At 39.3% G+C, this 19,268-nt stretch overlaps 2 protein-coding genes across 8 annotated transcripts in view; one reads left to right on the plus strand and one right to left on the minus strand.

Annotated features, from left to right (window-relative positions):
* Positions 1 to 18,480, plus strand: part of FILIP1L (filamin A interacting protein 1 like) — a 192,349-nt gene extending 173,869 nt beyond the window's left edge. For 3 of the 6 annotated variants that reach the window (XM_072327182.1, XM_072327181.1, XM_072327185.1), the window contains 3 exons: positions 2,306 to 5,060; positions 14,989 to 15,173; positions 16,328 to 18,480. In XM_072327182.1, the coding sequence (XP_072183283.1) occupies positions 2,306 to 5,060; positions 14,989 to 15,173; positions 16,328 to 16,418 (3,031 nt within the window). In that variant the 3' untranslated portion in view covers positions 16,419 to 18,480. The remainder of the gene's footprint in view (positions 1 to 2,305; positions 5,061 to 14,988; positions 15,174 to 16,327) is intronic. The other 3 variants (XM_072327184.1, XM_072327183.1, XM_072327187.1) reach the window with 1 other exon arrangement.
* The window catches only part of CMSS1 (cms1 ribosomal small subunit homolog), a 222,109-nt gene that overhangs the window by 201,801 nt on the left and 1,040 nt on the right, over positions 1 to 19,268 (minus strand). The gene's annotated exons all lie outside the window — the stretch shown is intronic.

Here is a 19,268-nt window from a genome sequence, read left to right on the forward strand (position 1 = left end):
TTTAGTGGAGAGTGGTTAGGCAGGGTAGTATGGTTAGGTTGTGGTTGGACTTGATGATCTTTAAGGTCTTTTCCAACCTGAGCAATTCTATGATTCTGTGATTAAACCAGACAAGTCTGACAGACAGCTGCAGAATGGCAGGGGCTTCCTCTCTGCATGCACAAAAACAACCATGCGGCCTAAGAGGATGTTGTAATGTAGCCTATTAAAGCCCCATAAATACATGCCTCCAGTCAGTCAACAGCTAATAAAGAGCTGTGCAAAGGAGGCCATTATCTAAGCTCTTCCTGAACAAAAAGAAGGGCTGCAACAGGGACTTGTCAGTGGAAAGCTGTAAAGACTCCCTGCTTGGACATCACAATGTTCACCAGGGACAAATGCAGAACGGGAACGTTAGGCATCAGTACTTACTCCTGGAAAGTCCTTATCATACTTCAGAAAAAAAGGGAAAAAGAAAAAAGAAAGAAAAAGAAAAAAGAAAGAAAAAGAAAAAAGAAAGAAAAAGAAAAAAAAAAAAAGAAAGAAATAAGGAAAAGAAAGAAAGAAATAAGGAAAAGAAAGAAGGAAGGAAGGAAGGAAGGAAGGAAGGAAGGAAGGAAGGAAGGAAGGAAGGAAGGAAGGAAGGAAGGAAGGAAGGAAGGAAGGAAGGAAGGAAGGAAGGAAGGAAGGAAGGAAGGAAGGAAGGAAGGAAGGAAGGAAGGAAGGAAGGAAGGAAGGAAGGAAGGAAGGAAGGAAGGAAGGAAGGAAGGAAGGAAGGAAGGAAGGAAGGAAGGAAGGAAGGAAGGAAGGAAGGAAGGAAGGAAGGAAGGAAGGAAGGAAGGAAGGAAGGAAGGAAGGAAGGAAGGAAGGAAGGAAGGAAGGAAGGAAGGAAGGAAGGAAGGAAGGAAGGAAGGAAGGAAAGAAAGAAAGAAAGAAAGAAAGAAAGAAAGAAAGAAAGAAAGAAAGAAAGAAAGAAAGAAAGAAAGAAAGAAAGAAAGAAAGAAAGAAAGAAAGAAAGAAGGAAAGAAAGAAAGAAGGCAAGGGGCCTCGGCTAACAAGTGATTAAGCAGTGGAAGCTAAAGCTGTAGAAGAACACTATTGAAAGGAAATTCCTTCTCCCCCTTGCCACTCTATGCAATTGAATACACATCATATATATGAACAACAGTGAAGAATAAAAAAATTCTAATGCTTCATTATTTCAATCTAGGGTTTTAAGTAATTTATTGAATATCAGAACATACTTAATGTATAGATCAGCTGTGGAAAAAATCTAATTGAAAGGAGGCAGGTGTGTTGCCAAATCTAATCTTACCTCATGCACTGTAAAAGTACCTCCCCGACAAAAAATCTGCAAAAGAACCTTGTTATTATTTGAGATTTTTGGAGGCTTCTTAGTATTTTACATGAACAAATGTGCAACCTCATCACAGGTCTTGAACCATTGAAGTGTGTTGCATCTTTGCTAAGACTGAGTGCTAATATAAATTTGTAAGCAATGATTTGGGGAAATCATTGTGAAAAGTTTCAAGAGTCATACAAAGTAGGGATGCTCTTCAGTGCATCTTCAAAGTTTTAATATGAGACCAAATCTGAATCCAGTAGGGAGCAAGAAAGTTTGGCCTTCTTACATTCACAACCTAAACCCCTCTTTATCTCTTGACAGAAGATTTTTGGTGTGATACAGTGTAATAAGATCTGTATTTCCACAGAAGACAGACTGCGAGACATTGTTTGGTTTTTGCTTTGATGCACTGTTTAGAAAGCGGCATTAGTCAGTGCATCTAACAGCCTAGTGTGGGTACATTTCCTTCACGTACTTTAACACCTGTAAGGTTTAATGATAAACATCATAAAAGATCAGGATGGTTTATAAGTAGCTCAAAGGTATTAGGTTTATATAGCTGTAACGTATACCTGCCCTTGAGGGCTGCACTGATTTAATTTCTCAACCACTGTGATTATCAAAATAACCTGCACATACACACCTAGTCCCAGCAGACAGCCAAAATCAGCATTGTTCCAGAGCAGAACATCAAACGGCTGCATTGCACTGATACCTGTCAAAAGCTAAACACGTAATTAAAGATGCATAACTATGGAATTTTTAAGTGTTAATGATAACTATCCAAGCGTCCACTATGAAAGAATTCTGAGTAGAAAAGCTGAGACCCATAGGGTCTTCCTTATGACACTACAAGGAGAGGTCTGCTTCTAGTTACAAGTGAATGTTCGTGCACATCTGGCAGATGTCATAATATTTCAAGTGTGCTTTTAAATGCCTATTGAAATGGCTTGAAAATATTCTTTTATTTCCTCTCTCTAGACTGAAAAAGCTTCTTGAACAAGAAACAGCATATCAAGAAAAAAAAGAGAAGGAAAACAACAAGAAAATAGCTAAACTGAAAGAAGAATTGACTAAACTGAAATCCTTTGCTTTAATGGTTGTGGATGAACAACAAAGACTCACTGAGCAGTTGAATCAACAAAGTCAAAAAATTCAAGAGTTAACCACTTCTGCAGACCAAGCACATGAGAAACTCGCTTTTGCTGAAGCAAAAGCTCAAGAGCAAGAACAGAAAGCCAGCAGGCTGGAGGCTGAACTTCAAGTCCAAAGCAGTAAGGTTTCCCAAGATCAAGAAGCAATGATGGCCAAACTAACCAATGAAGACAGCCAGAATCGTCAGCTCCGGTTAAAACTAAATGCACTCAGCCGACAAATTGATGAGCTGGAAGAGACCAATAAATCTTTAAGAAAAGCAGAAGATGAACTGCAAGACCTAAGGGATAAGATAAATAAGGGAGAATATGGGAACTCCACTCTTATGTCTGAAGTGGAGGAATTAAGGAAACGACTGCTGGAGATGGAAGGAAAAGATGAAGAGCTCATAAAAATGGAAGATCAGTGCAGAGAACTTAATAAAAAGTTAGAAAAAGAAGCATCGCAGAGCAAGAACCTTAAAGGGGAAGTTGACAAACTCAACAAAAGAATTATGGAGCTGGAGAAATTAGAGGATGCTTTCAGCAAAAGCAAACAGGAATGCTACTCCCTGAAATGCAACCTAGAAAGAGAAAAAATGGTAACAAAACAGTTGTCCCTTGAGCTGGAAGGCTTAAAAGCTAGAGTTGGAGAGCTCGAAGCAATTGAAAGCAAGTTAGAAAAAACCGAGTCCACGCTTAAAGAAGATTTAACAAAGCTGAAGACTCTAACAGTGATGCTTGTGGATGAAAGAAAAACTATGAGTGAAAAAATAAAGCAAACAGAAGAAAAGCTGGAAGCTGCAACTTCTCAGCTCCAGGTGGAAAAAAATAAAGTGATGTCCATTACAGAAAAACTAATTGAGGAAAGTAAAAAGGCACTGAAATCAAAATCTGATGCAGAAGAAAAAGTGTCCAGTGTCACAAAAGAAAGAGATGAACTGAAAAACAAACTCAAAGCAGAAGAGGAGAAAGGAAGTGATCTTGCTTCCAAAGTAAATATTCTAAGAAAAAGACTTCAGTCACTGGAAGCTGTTGAAAAAGAATTTCTTAAAAATAAGCTTAAAGAGACTACTAAATCCAGCACTTCCCTGCAGCAGGAGAACAACAAAATCAAAGAGCTTTCTCAAGAAGTTGAGGGGCTTAAGCAGAAGCTGAAAGAAATGAAGGCCATAGAAGATGATCTTATGAAAACTGAGGATGAATTTGAGTCTCTAGAACGAAGATATGTCAATGAACGGGACAAAGCCAAGCTCCTGTCAGAAGAGCTGGAGGCTGTCAAAATGGAAGTAGCTAGGTATAAACTAACGGAAAAGGCAGAGTCCAATCAAGAGCAGCGTCTTTTTAAGAAGCTCAAAGAAGAAGAAGCGAAATCGAGTCATCTTTCCAGAGAAGTAGATGCACTGAAAGAGAAAATGCATGAATACATGGCAACAGAAGACCTACTCTGTCACCTTCGAGGTGATCATACAGTCTTACAGAAGAAACTCACCCAGCAAGAAAACAAGAACAGGGAGTTAGCAAGAGAAATGGAAGGCCTCACAAAAGAGTTGGAGAGGTACAGACGTTTCAGCAAGAGCCACAGACCCGGTGTTAATGGAAGACGGATTTCTGACTTGCAGGTTTTTTCTAAAGAAGTCCAGACAGATCCTGCTGACAACGAACCGCCCGATTACAAAACACTCATGCCTTTAGAGCGAGCAGTCATAAATGGGCAGCTGTATGAAGACAGTGACAATGAGGACAAAGACAGCAATGAGGAGGGGCAATCAGTGTCTTTCAGAAGCAACTCATCCATCGGGAATGCCATGCACAAGAAATTATGGATCCCTTGGATGAAGTCCAAAGAAAGCCACCATCAAAATGGAAAGATTCATACAAAGCAAAATGGAAACTGTGCACAGGCTGGTGACCTAGTGCTAAGCCATACACCTGGCCAACCTCTGCACATAAAAGTAACCCCGGACCATGGACAGAACACAGCAACACTAGAAATAACAAGTCCTAACACTGAAAGTCCTCACTCCTATACAAGCACAGCAGTTATACCTAACTGTGGCACTCCCAAACAAAGAATAACTATTATTCAAAATGCCTCCTTCGCTCCTGTAAAGTCAAAAGTATCAGAAGGTTACATGAGCCCAGAGCAAGCCATTTCTCCCATTACTATGGCTGCTTTTGCAAGATCTCAAACTCCTGACTCATGTGGTTCCTTAACGCCTGAAAGAACAATGTCCCCTTTGGCTTTACCAGGCTCAAGTTCTCAGGAACAAATGCTCTCCTCAGAGCCTTTGGAAATGGGAGCCAAGCATGCCGTTTTCAGAGTATCCCCTGACAGGCAGTCGTCATGGCAGTTTCAGAGGTCTAACAGCACGGGATCAAGTGTAATAACTACTGAGGATAACAAAATCCACATCCACTTAGGAAGTCCTTATGTCCAAGCTCTCACCGGTTCCAAGACCGTCAGCCCTTGTACCCCAGTGCAAGATAACAGAACTCCAGCACTAGCTAATGGAATACCCAGTAAGCCCACCAATAAAATCACCAGCAGTATTACTATCACACCAACAGCCACTCCTCTCCCACGGCAATCACAAATTACAGTAAGTAATGTCTATAACTGACTCTCATCCATGCTGACACCCTTACCAGCAATCCATCCTGTTTTTCATCCCAGCAAGAATTATTTGGAACGGCCCTTGTCCTATGGGAGAGATCTGTGCATGAACTTTACAACAGTATACAAAACTAACGTTAAGTTTTGCCTGCTTAGTGTTATCAAGTGTGCACTTACTGTATTATCTTCTAATTGAAATACAGTTATGTAAAATATCTAGTCTTGCACTTGTATAAATGCATCTTTATGTATTTCCATTTTCAAAATAACTCACATTACCTTTGACTGCAACTTTCCTTGGTGAAATATTTTAACATTACATAAACAGTAAATAATTGATTATTTTTATCATTGCTTGCAGAACATTTTTGGTTCCTTTGTGTGTGTGTGTGTTTGTATTTTTTATTTTATTTTACTTTATTTTGCATGTATGGAACAATTTGAATTAAGCCATAATATTGCCTGCTAACTTCAGAAAAGACTTAACTTGTTACCTTCCGTTTCTTCCAAATCCCTCCTAGCACTCTCATTTCAGATAATGATCATTATATCACACACACAATCAAAATAACATGTATTGTATCTTGTATCAGATTTACGATGCATAAATGATATGCTCCAGACCAAGACAACCACTTTTTATCCCCATCCTTTTATAAATCTGTTTTTATAGCTTCATGTAAACCCTAATTCCCTCCCAGTAAGGCAAACTTCTGTGTTTTGTTTTGTTTTCATTACAACAGAAAAATTACTATCGTTTAAGTACACTGTAAAGCAATTAACAGAAATACATTTCTAAGAGGTAATGGTAAAGGGAATGCATTCACATACAACACTCAGATTTCATTTAAGCTCTTCATTATCAGTCCAACTTGCTATATAAGTACACTGAAGAAGAAACAAGATTAGCAAGTGTGACCAACCATCATATTTTTCACATAATAAGCAGAGGAAGCTCGACTGAAGTAGTAAGAAGTAGCACTAGACCACCTCTCTGAACACACGGACCTCTAGGACCAGAGTAAATTGCAGTACCATACAAAGTACAGACAAAAAAAAGGTTAAGATATTTCAGTGATGGATATGGTATTATCGCATAAGAAAAGAACAGTAACATAAACAAGGCTGCCTCAGTTTACACGTGGGCCAAACAGCAAACTGTAACCTCCCAGAAGATATTGCAAGTGGTAGACTAGCTTCACATTGAATGTAAATCAAGCCAAAAGATCTGAAATGCGCATTCAGATCACAAAAGCTGTCTTGAAAAAAAAAAAAGTGAATTTGGAAAGGCAGCCTCTTATTCTAAAGAAATGCCCAAGTAACTTATGTTCAGAGGTGGAAGTACTGGAATTAATATAAAATCTCCTATCGATAAGGAAGTTTGCATGTAAGGACAAAGTTCCTATTCATTTCTTCACTAAACCTGTATCATTATTTTGCTTACATTATCTGGAGTTTAAAGAAAAAAAATCATATCATATCTGCAGTAGAATTTAGCAGCTGATTCAGCAAAGGACTTTGGCACACACTTTAACATAACAAAGGGACTTTTATTGGACAGGAATCCACATGGTTACAACTGTAGGCAATAGCTGATATTTGAAGGAATAGCTTCTATTGAAAAGCAAAGCCCACCACCCCCACACACTTCTTCTAGGTAAAATCTACGATAGGAAGAAAAATTATTAAGTTACAGATTTTGTGATTGGAACTCAATGTAGCAAATGTACTTGGAGGTCCCCTGATGATCTTTGAGGTCCCTTCCAACCTAAGCCATTCCATGACTCTATGACACTACAGCTGAGCAGCAGAAACTTTAAAGTCAAAATGTGGGATGGTGTAAGTCTAGCTTAATGTCATGAATAGCTTCAAGAACTGCTGTATCGGGTTATCAAGCTTCACAAGAGGTCCTTCACACTAGATTTGTTTCAGTTTACCATCACTGACTTGAAATGATTCTATGATTCCATGGGTCAGAAGAAATGAATGGTCTCATCCTGCAGAACATTGCAAGTTGGCACCCACCAACTTCAGCAGAAGTTGCCAATTGAGACAGTAGAGAGCACTCAGGCAAGCCAAGATGATAACTTGATTTTTATAATAAATTTACGATAACCTTGCCAATTATATGAACAGGTAACTTTCTTACATTCAGTTTACACATTATTACTGAAAGGCTCATCCAAAATTGAAAAGCAGAAGCAGTCCATTCAGAACGCATTCTCTGCATGTCTAGAATTTGGAGTACTGCATGTTCTGTTGATTGATACCCAAGATCCCTGCAGGGGCATGTTATAAGCATGGCCCTAGGCCAAAGTTCACAACACTCAGTACTTCTGCTCCTGTCTCAGTACTTCTGCTGGTGGTTTACCAGGAACTGTCCAATTAACAAAACACAAAGGAATCAGTCACACATTACCATTAATCCTCAAATAAGATGTACCAATATTATATGTAAGTAAACTCGCTACATTTCCTAAAAAACAAGCCTTGATTAAGGAACAATTATATCCCCCCCCCCATTAATTAATCTACCCTAACTGACTTCACATGGGAATTTTTGTCATAGATTTTCAACACATGAAAAGATACAATTATTACCTTGCCTAATACTTTTATTTGCAAAATAATACATGTTCATCCCATTCAAATTCCCAATACCTGTTTCAAAATATATAGCAGAGAAGAACATTTGCTCAGATGTACTTGCTGAGAGCAGAAACTTACACAGCTGTCTGAATAAAAACAAGCTAGCTCTATTTTCATCATAAGAAGAGAAAGCACAGCTTAGAGAGTGAAACTGCAAGTGTTTACAAATTTACTTCAAGCTGCTCAGATCAGCACTCCGTATTTCAGATGAGTTCTTTTTACTGAGAGGGAATATTCACCTACTTGCTTATCAGGCAAAGAAAGAACAGTGCAAGAGAAAAATTAAATGACATGTCTGAAAAATGATTTAAACACTGGACATAAACACCAAGCATAACTGTATTACATTTCAATCAACCAAGGCAGTTTTTTCCAGGACTCAGATGCACTCCAAGTGGTAAGTACTGCTGTTCTAATACTGGAAGGTAAGACACTTCAGTTTTCAGAGTTTGCCCAAAAGCCTAAAATTCAACAGGTACTTACAACAGTGATATAAATAAATATTAATGGGAATTACAGTCGCAAAGGAAAAAAAAAGAAAACCAAACCACTAAGTAGGGTATACCTGAGGGATTAAACAGTGAAACAGAGCATAAGAACAGTTTTCATCAGATCACAGTATCAGGCCATCCCTTTTCCCAAACAGCGTGCAGACACCTGCTCTCAGATCTACAAATCCAATCTCTCCACTGGATGTCATGTTCAGTCCTCAGAAACAGAAAGGAAAAATTAAATGATACAGGAAATGGCAGAAGTTATCAGCCCTCTTTCTCTTTTCAGTTTTAGTTCTGTAAGCAAGCAAAGGAATGCAAGTAAAGGCAGCGTCAACAATTCAGTGCTCAGCATTTCTGAGTCTTTATGTTTACACAATAAAATATTTCCTTTGAAATATTTATTATTTTTTTTGTCACAAAAGGGAGGACAGATGAGGGAAGGGAGGGGAAGGAAGGAAGGAAAAGAGACTAAGAGCTAATAATGGTACTGAGAGCAGAGTGCCCATCCGTCAGCTGAAAGGTATCTCAGGGTTAAGAAAAGAATCCCACCCTCAAGTTGCTAATTAATGAATATAACTGACAAAAAAATACAGGACTAGCCAGCTACACTTCCTAATTCAAAGCACAGTAGATAACATCAACATGGTACCTGGGGACCAAATGCAAGGCTGTAAGAAGTAAAAAGATAAGACTCTCCACTCCGCAGGTGCTGGCCTGACACATCAGGGTCTTCATACAAGGATAGGCAAAAGAAGTTACTTCCCCTCTTATCCCTACCACAGGGTACTGTCCATTTAGTTATGCTGATATTACTGCTCATGAAGTAGCACTGTGAATCAGATCAAGAAACTAACCTGGATTCAAACAAAAATAAGGGTTTACTTCATAGGACGGCTCAAACAAGCAGCTATGTCAGCAAAACTGCTGGGACAAGCAACAAAAGATGAGATCTCTTTATAGTGGAATTGCTGCCAAAGCGCTGGTCTTATCTTCTTAGATACCACCAGGACTGTCTGCAGAGATGCAATCTAGCACATAGATACATCACAAAGCACTCCAAATGTACAACCACCATTCAACAGTCCTCCTGACAGCCTCCTGGGATACAAAGAATTGACTCTCACTTTAAAGCTGAGAGGAGAAAAACACAGGGGAGAAGTGAACTAAAATCCAGAATTCCTTATCTTTGACTGTCTCACACTGAAGCTTTTATAGGTGGTGCTTTATGCCACAGAAACATCAACAAATGGGGTCAAACACAGAGGTTTTTTTACGTGTGTAGTATATATAAAGACTCGTCTATGTTTAAAATATGTAGCTAGTTTAATAATATAATTACATATATATTAATTGCATAGTAAAATATATGTCTGCATGTAAAAATGGGACTCTCGTTAACACACCATTAAATGTGACCTCCACAGAGGAAAGCAGCCTGCTCCCAGACAGAAAAAAGGCCCTGATGATAAAAGCACAGGGTTTTTTCCTCCTCCATGCAGAGTATTCTTGGACATAACCTGGTTACCTCTGTAAACTTCTTCAACATATATCATAACTTATATGAGAAAATATATGCTCACAGAGCTTTTGAGCTGATGATTTTAATACTGAGAATGCTTTCGTGTTAAAAAGTGCCTGTAGGTATCAGTTTAGTTCTACGTACCTTTGAGAGGTGGATATTTACAAACATACAAGCACATCCCTCCCTAGATGCCCACACAATCCATACAGAATGAGACTCAGTGTCAAGATTTCTACTCCACGAATGGCAGCAGTGATTTAAACTGTGAGAATTGATGATCTCATAAACATTTGTAAAATAATGTATTGTAGAACTACACCAACTTTTAAGCACCAGCAGAAACATTTAAGTGTCAGCACTGCCCTCCCATGGACAGAATTAATATTGCATGGTGGTGGATGGACCAAAAATGACGCCGTTTCTTCTTGACAATGGTCAGTGCCCTAATAGGGCACCTAAGAGCATTCCATCTCAAGAGGCATTCCATCTTAGTAAAGGGAAGGCTGCACTGCCCTGAGTCCAGGTCAGTCCTTCCCCTAGGAGAAATGACCCCCAACACAAACTCACCTTTCCCTGCATCTTGTCATCTGTCTATTAAACTACCTTACGTTTCAAGATTACCATATTATCCAGTGAAGATGTCCCATAAGAACAAGGCACATGGCAGAACTTTAGCAATTAGGAATTCCAATTTTGTCCCCGACTCTGTCCAACACTTTTTCTTTACCCCACCATCAGAAAGTAGATATAAGCTTGGGTGTTCAGCAAACAACACCATGGTGGCACATGAGTACAATTCATCACATATATGGAAGTTATTTCTAACCTTAATGTAAGTCTTTCTGTCAGATACTTCATGTTGTTGAAATCACAGGTACTGTAACAGGCCTACTGTCAGCAAAACAGTAGAAATCATAGGAAACTGAGCACAGAAGAGACCTTGGGACATTTTTCTGCCCATTTTCCTGCTACACTTTGACCTAAACCATGCCTGGCCCCTTCTGTTCTAAAACCTCTGCAATGATAATTTCTCAGTAACCCCAGGAATGTGTAATGGGGCTGAAGCTTTCTTGCCACTAAAAATACTGCTAATTTGTAAACTGAATTCCCATTGCTGAACTTGATATCCAGTTTTTGTTTTCTATCCTCCCATTGGAATTGGAGAACTACTTTCTCAGCAGCAGCCATTCACATATTAGAAAGCAATTAACATATCTTTCTTCACTTCTGTTTTCTCCAGGTTAAACAAACCCAATCGCTTTCCCACCTAATAGCTCAAGTACTACAGCTATACAGATCAGTAATTATTTCCCCACTGCACAGCTATTTATAATGGTGTGTGTTATTTCTGAAAATGCAATGCCCCAAGCTAGACAGTACTCTGGCTGAGGTCTAACCAATATTAATAAGGACTACTGACCCTGCTCCTTCTTACACATCTGAATATAGTCATGCACACAATCCAGTTGCATAAAAGGAAATACAGAGCAACTGAGAAATTTCCCACTGGATTCCTAGAAGATGGATGCCAGGACATAGTGAAAGAAAAGGAAATAGTCAAATGCCCTGTGCAGCTCAAGGGGCCCAAGTGAAAATTTCAGCCTAAAACATCTTGCATGGACACCAAAGGGAATATTTAGTTTTGCCACTCCATCTTAACTCATCCTCGCTTGCAGACCTGGCTTAGGTTCTGTCTGCATTCGGTCATCCAGGAATAAGCTGCAGTCTGGCAAGCAGCACGCTCTTGCACGTGCAGACATCTGGGTTTCTGTGTAAGGGCTTTTCAGCACCATCCCCTGGCTGCTTTCATTAAAGCTGCTTATGATTCTTTCTACTGCTCAAATTTGTTAAACTAAAAAAAATCTAAGGAGTGAGAGAGAACCGGATCTGAAGTTACTTCTCCTAGACACACTTCTACAACGACACCAGAAAGATAAGTGAGAAAGCCTACTGCAGAAGCGTGACATCTTCCCTTCTATTCAAACAAGTACAGTTCAAACAGGAAGCAAAGTATGTACCGCACTTCCAGAGCAAAGTGAGATTAGGACCAAAGGCAGAACTACTTGAGCAGCGCATAAACAAGTGTATACCCACATGCACACCTGTCTTAGCCCCTCCCCAGAAAACCAGCACTGCATTGTGGCAGAACGCCTGATGTCCCATGTCTGTAACTGATAAGTTGCCTCTGTGTCCTTGGGAAAGAATGAAGGGTACGTGGAATGTAAATCCTGGTATGTCAGAGCAAACCTTCACAGCCAACTTCCTGAAATTACAAAAGGGCAATTTCACAGTTGTGTGTGAAAATCTGACAGCTGTCACCTGTGAAGTTCCAACCCCTGAAATACCCACTGCCATCCACTGTGGGATAACAAACACCTGCACCCCATACAAGTTCTCAGGGTAATAGCCTTTCTCTTGCCTGCTCCTACTTCAGATGATTGACAGCAACAATAGAAGTCAATTTAAAACTGAAGAAGTTAAAAAACCTGTATGAAACAGCAGTTTCTTGTACCTTAGATAGTTGCTTTAACTACTTACTTAATCCACCCTCAAATTAGTACAATGATCCAAGTAGTCAGAAACAGTGTTCTGAGAGCACTGATGGAAAAGAGGAGTACAAAAGGCAGTTCAACCTGGTTTTTGAAGGATCAGTGTCGTATTTCCTCTTTGATCACTTAGAAAGGAAGCAAATAGAATTGTCTTACAAATGAGAACTCAAGGAGCTGTAACTTAACACCAATTATGAACACGGAGCTGGCAAATTCAAGAAGCAAGTGGATGGCAATGAAGAATGGGGTAGACAAAAAACCAATCCTCTTGATGGAAGAAATGAATTGGTTAAAAGGGTTGAAAAAATCTGAGGACATTCTTGGTGTGCACACAGACTACCCATAAATAGCTAAGAGCTAAATACCAAACTGAAAAGGCCACCAGTATCTTCATATAGTTTTTTAGTCACATAGCTCTTCCTAAAAAAATACAAGCATGTCATGTCTATTGTACCTGCATACAGGCCTTTAGACCAAGTAGTAGGGAAAGCACTAAGAGGGCTGTTCAAAAATCTTCACTATGCAACGAAATAAGTGAAGTCTTTGATATAAAGTTGCTTCCATGTACTTTCCAAACATATTCCACATAATTCTCCCCCCCCCCCCCCCCCTTTTACAGGTACAATCACAGCAGCTTAAGCACTTCTCTAGTCAACTGCCCCCAAATATTCTTGCAACTCACAGCAGAGTCACTATGTCAAGTAGCAAGCTTAAAAAAAATAAAGATGAGCCACTGATCTAGCTATACACATAATAAAAGTCAAAAACTTAAATATCAGCCTAAGTGTTTGCCTTAAATTTAAAGTTATTCACCCCTTTCTCTCTATAATTTGTATTAGGAATGATGAAGAAACCACAGTTTTTAAGAGATGAAAGAGGAGGGAGTGAGCTAGGTGGATAGTTTGTTAAATCGCTGCCTAGAACAGAAATCACTGTGATACAGTCAAATACAGTCCAATTGCAGACGTGCACGTTTAGTCATCCTAACATAGACACTTACCATTGGTATAAATCATTTGCACGGGGAAAAGAAATTGTGTTTTTTTCCCTTTCGTGATAACAATCTGAGTGATAACATGCAAAATTAGTTTTCAAATGCATCTCCTTTTTCAATTCAGCATTTAATTAAAAGTTTCAATTCGGCTATAGGTAAATAACGATGCATCATGAACCCACAAACTTTGCTGCCACCTAGGGGTAAAATCTTTCAAAGACCATAAAGCAAAGAAAAAGACAGCTTTCTCATTTTCAAGGCCAAACACTTCCCCTTCTCAGTGTATAGATTAAAGCTACAAATTAATACTTTCTGATTTCAAGAATAAAAATATAAAACAAGTTACACTGTTAGACCTAGTATCCATGTATCTCAATGTCTACAGTGACCAACAAGAAATGCTTCTCACAAAACACTCATGTATCAAGCAAGCAGGGCGACAAGTCCAGCTTCTAGCAGTCTACAACTTAGGTCTCTCCTCAGCTGAAACCTATCTCACATCTTTATGTTCAGCAGTCCTTGATGGACTTCATGAATGAATCTAATCTCTCTCCACAGAAATTTATCTAATCATTTTACCTGCCCATGCCAATGTGCATTTGTTCATTAGCAAGGGAAAACGCTTCCTTTTCCTTATCTTTTACCTGTCTTTTGATATCTTCTCTGTATGCCCTGTCAAGTACATCATTTGAAAGAGCGAATTCCCCTATTCACCATCCATGGACTAGGAATAATGCTAGAATTTTGTATTGTTTTTTCTCTCTTCAACCTAATTTCTAAACATATGTTTCAATGTATGTTACTACTCTTGACACAGAAGACATTCCATAACCAATCATCCTTGCTATCTTCCTCTGCATTATTTTATACCCGATTCTGAGCCAGTTCAAACCGATTCTGATTGGCTCAGACCTCAGAATTCTAGTTCCTTTCTGAGGTTGGATATCAGGTTGGATGTTAGGAGAGATGTCAGAAAGAGTGGTGAGGCAGTGGCTCAGGCTGCCCAGGGAGCTGGTGGAGTCACTGTCCCTGGAGGTGTTAAAGAGCCGTGTAGACGTGGCACTGAGGGACATGGTTAGTAGGCATGGTGGGGGTGGGTTGATGGTTGGATTAAATGATCTTAAAGGTCTTTTGCAACCTTAATGGTTCTATGAATCTATTTTCCCTTATTCATGATCCACTAAGCAAATGTGGATCATGAATAAGGGAAAATATATTTTTAACATTTCCATTCTCTCCTACAAATATATTCACTTTGTGTACGCTGTGGTCACTTTCAGAGAATGGGTTTCTCACAGTAAAATACAAGCTAAGTCTTTTCTCCTACTCAGGACTCAATCATGTCTTGCTTCTTCACATGGAAATTATCTGATTAATCACCCAGAGAAGTCAGAATTCACAGACTTTGAATGCCATGCCATCACTTAGCCCAAAGGACTGCTGTACTAGTCAGAGGGCTGACAGAAAAACTATTACTAGGCAGAGAATTTCCAGCCATTTGGATTCTTTGGTATTTATCAAACAAGCAGGTGAGTTATATTCAGTGTTACACTCTCATTACCAATGAGGGTAAGATAGTTTAGGCAGACAGTTCTAAGTGAGAGCAACATATTTAACTATATGAACTGGAAAAGAACAGTAAAGTGCTAAACATACAACCAACCGCTCCTGCTAACATGACCTTTTGTTTGTTCGTTTACTTCGAGATTACTGATGCGTTCCGTCAATCAGTTCCAACTCGGATCCCCAAACCAAAGCCAACAAATGCAACTAAACTACCTGTCAGAATCCCTTCTGGACATCTCAACAAGCCACTTCAAGACAGCAGTTCTGGAAAGCTACATATTATAAGGACTGTGTCTAAAACCTGCCTTCACAGCGGAGGGAGAAGGTAAATTGTTTTCTGTCATCTATGACGTGGGTTTAAGCAATTGAACCTTCATTTCCATTGGGGAGAAGTCTGAAATCATCCACATGGTCAGAATGTTAACGGTCACCAATTATAGGTGTATAGGTGTATAGGAATTATAATTCCAGAACTTGGCCCTTGCAGAGGAGAAACAAATGAGATACAAATCAGTTTCAACACGTTCCACAAACAGCAACACCAATTTTGTCTCTACAGATTTATGCAATAAACTACATGAAACAGGGTTGAACAAGGGAACGTTTCATTTTCAGTCAGTCTAGTAAAGAAGTGTTTCAGTCTGGGTGTTTCATGTTAGCTAGCAAAGAAAAAATGGAGAGGGATGGAAAAAAATTGACTCTTTTATAATGCATAGAGCTTCAAGAAGTTTTAAGTTCCTTGCTGTGCCAAACATCACTTTAGAAATATAACCTAAAGACAAACAATTCTCTCCTCAGTGAGTTGATTTGCCCCACTTGCGTTAGTGTAGACGTTACCTTTAGAGAACAGTTGCAAAACTGAGATTGACGTTGCTTGTATTAGTTATTTTAGCTGTCATCGTTTTATTGGAATACAGTATTTAGATTTCAGTTCACTTGGATCAGTTGGAACTGATCAAAATTTGTGTCAAGTGTAACAACACTTGTGACTGTAAAGAAGTGCAACTGTGTTATTTCGGACTGCTGCAATTCTGCCCCTCCCTTTCAATTGCCCACTAGCATGGAAAATGAACAGATACAGTCATATCTTCTAGTGAAGCTTATTTTTAAGCCAAATTAATTCTTTGCACAAGTAGCTCTCATTCACCCATGAAATAATTGAGGTACACCCTCTTTTAAAGACTTAAAATTCACTCAAATTTCCTTCCAGCCAAGACAAACAAAAAATATCAAATGCTAGAAGAGGCTCCACATTTGTTCTTAGTTTTTAGTTATCTGCAAAATAGCAATTGGTGTCCTAACAAGAAAATTCCTGACTATTTTATTGTTGAAAGTTAAAACTAACAAGGTACTATTACTGCAAGTAACTCTACCGCAGGAATTCCATAATACCAACTAACCCGAGTTACTGTTTTAGAATATAAGACTTAATTTATTTCCCTGGTATTAATGTCTCCCTCATTCTTCTTCCCCTAACAGAGTGCATTCCAACAGTCTAAATGGCTCAACTGATAATTTGTGGGAAAGCTCCTTTCACATAGGTCTTTCTTTAAGAACTGCCAAATCCTAATCCCTAAATAAAGCAAAAGCTGGTGGTGATCGCAACATCACAGCCAGAATTGGGACCGTTTTGCTGAAGCAAAGAGAGATTTTGATGCGTTTGGTTACCCAATTTGTTTCCCTTTTATTTCACAGCTAAAAGTTTAACTTAGCCACTGAGCCAGTACAACACATTAGCACTCCTGCGGGACTATTTTTACAAACCCACAACAGAAACCTATGGCTCCCTCAACAGCCTCACAAGAAATTCTCTATGGGTAGTTAAAAAAAAGTGAAGGTTTCAAAAGATCGGCCTACCAAAACCTTATTTCAGCACGTGCCTTACAAGACACATTTTGGCCAAGAACAGAAATCAAGAAAAGACTCTTCTACATTAAAAAGAGAAGCACTCCAACTTAATTCACTAAATCTACAGCTAACAGTAAAGTTCTGAAGCTACACGTGACATATGCTCTGGTCCAAATAAAGCTCATTGAAGCACTCTGTGATATGTTCTGCAAGATACGGAACATGTGTGCGTGATGCAAAGAAGTACAGTGATTTCCAAAAAGCAGCTGACAGCCTGGCATGCTCATCAGACAGATGAGAAGAGGAGCATCAGCACAGTAACAGATTTAATCAGAAGGGACAGCAGCTGATGGATGAGCCAAAGGAAAGAGAGAACACGCTCCATACACAGACCTGCTCACCAACAGATCCCAGCTCTGATTATGCAAACAAATCTCTCGATAATTGAGCTATGATGAACAGTCCACTTCTCAGTAGCTGCAAAGCCCACATAACAAACTGATGCCACTTGGCACCATTTGTTACCAGCCTACAAACAGAACATAAAAACTTATGGGCAAAAAAAATGAATTCCCACGACATCCTTTGCTTTAGAGCACACAAATGGTGGTACTGTCAGATCATCATCCACAGTACAATACTATACTTCATACCTGTTTTTACTACTGGCGTAAAAGAGTTTCCATGTCTTTGGCTTTGACTTGGGATGATACAACTCATTTCAACTTATAAGGGACATGATCCATACAGCTTTTTTCCTTAAGGATGTAAAAGACAAGGACAGATACTACAGTCTTATGGGATAAAGGAAGACAAGGAAAGCACAGAGAATGAAAGACAAGGAGTGGCAGCAGAAAAAAAGAGGCAACTGGAAGAATTTATGGAAAAGCAAAGGCCTGTACCCCTTCCTTAGCCTGCCCGGAGATGCAGCACACCCGTAACAGGCAAGAGAGACATTGTAATGCTGTTAGAAGTGCTCTGTTCAGGGAGAGACAAGGAAACAGCTGGTGTCTTACCCAGCACTAGACAAACTCCTCAGTATCCCTTCATCTCTCCTTCTAGTTCTGAGTAGAACACAAAAATGGTATTCAGTACTGCACAGCATTGTGGCATGTACTGGTAAACGGAAGGAAAGAAGCCCTGAAGTTACATGACTCGGGACGTGTGAAACACTAAGCAAAACTAAGAAATAGCCAAAAATCTCTAAAGACCTTCTACAAATCTCTGAAAGCAAAAAGTATGCTGAAGAAGTTACTGGGCGAGATACTTTAGTTTGTGTCATGTGGCAAGGTAAATAGATGGCTAACCCCTTCATGCAAGCATTTATGTCCCACAAGTGAGAGTAACTACCTTCAACTTTTAATACAGACTCTAAAGAAATGGTTTCTAACGATGTGGTCAAAATCAGACTAGGAATTACTCATACATCCATCTATTAGGATATGTGTTCTGTACTTTCATCCCCCTTTTGCAAGTCTGAACACTTTTCATACACTATTTCTCAGAAGCAGTGTCTTCCGAGTACAAGTTGCTAAAATAGAAGACACTTAACGAGGGCTGAGATATTGCGATGAATATTTCATTGGTCAGTTTTTATTCTAGGGCTAGTTGTAAGGGATTTGGCACGAGGTAGGTATTTAAAGAATATATTTTATTTTTTTCCTGCTTTCTACCCATCATTGTGGCGGAGATGCTTTTTAAAATAGGTCAGCAATTGAAGTCGGATAGTTTTTTTAAACAAACTATGTGTTTCACAGAAATAAACGTGATGAAATCTGTCAAAAGCTCTAGTGGGAAAGTATATTCTTGTATTTCTGCTTACACCGTACATTGCAAACCCTGACTTCCTATTTCTTGCCACTTGATCTTAAAGCACTTTATAGTGTCCACAAGACGTGGGACAAACTAACAACTGATTTCACATCTGCTGTATGTGAGGAGCAGCAACACCCAATAAAAATGTGTGGACCGTTTTCCTATTTAACTGATGGCTTGTGACAACATAACACAACAGCAGGATCCACATAAAGAACCTGTCAACAAGTTTGCAAAGGTGGGATCTGGAGATCAGAACGCGTAAGTGGTGTGCACAACATTCACCTGCAGTGTAAGTAGTAAAACATTCATATGGTATTTTAGGAGTTTGCTACATGTAGTGAGTTTAGCACAGGGCTGGATGAGACACCTTAGCAACCTTATAATTGCAAAAATCCAGAGGAGCTGTGTGCAACTGAGAGTTGGGGTCCTCAGCTCAAAGTCAGATGATTTATCCATTATGCCAAAAGTTTATCATCCAAGCGAATAAGCATTTTCCTGAAATGTTCTGAGTTTCTAAAGGAAAGCTGTGAATATTAAATAAAAAGCAGTTTACCAGCCACGATAAAGGTAACTTCTAGTTGGCATGGTTAGCACAAGGGCTTGAAGAGTCCTAAATACCTTAAGAAGAGCATTTGCCATGGGAATAGGAGGTGCTTGTAGAACACAGATGAGCCTGAGAATTAAAACGAAATGTTCAGCAGCCTCATTAAGGCTTTTGACCCCATCCTTACAATACCTATGTACAATTTCTCTC

This window comes from Excalfactoria chinensis, chromosome 1 (genome assembly GCF_039878825.1).
Source record: "Excalfactoria chinensis isolate bCotChi1 chromosome 1, bCotChi1.hap2, whole genome shotgun sequence".
In the NCBI taxonomy this organism is placed as follows: domain Eukaryota; kingdom Metazoa; phylum Chordata; class Aves; order Galliformes; family Phasianidae; genus Excalfactoria; species Excalfactoria chinensis.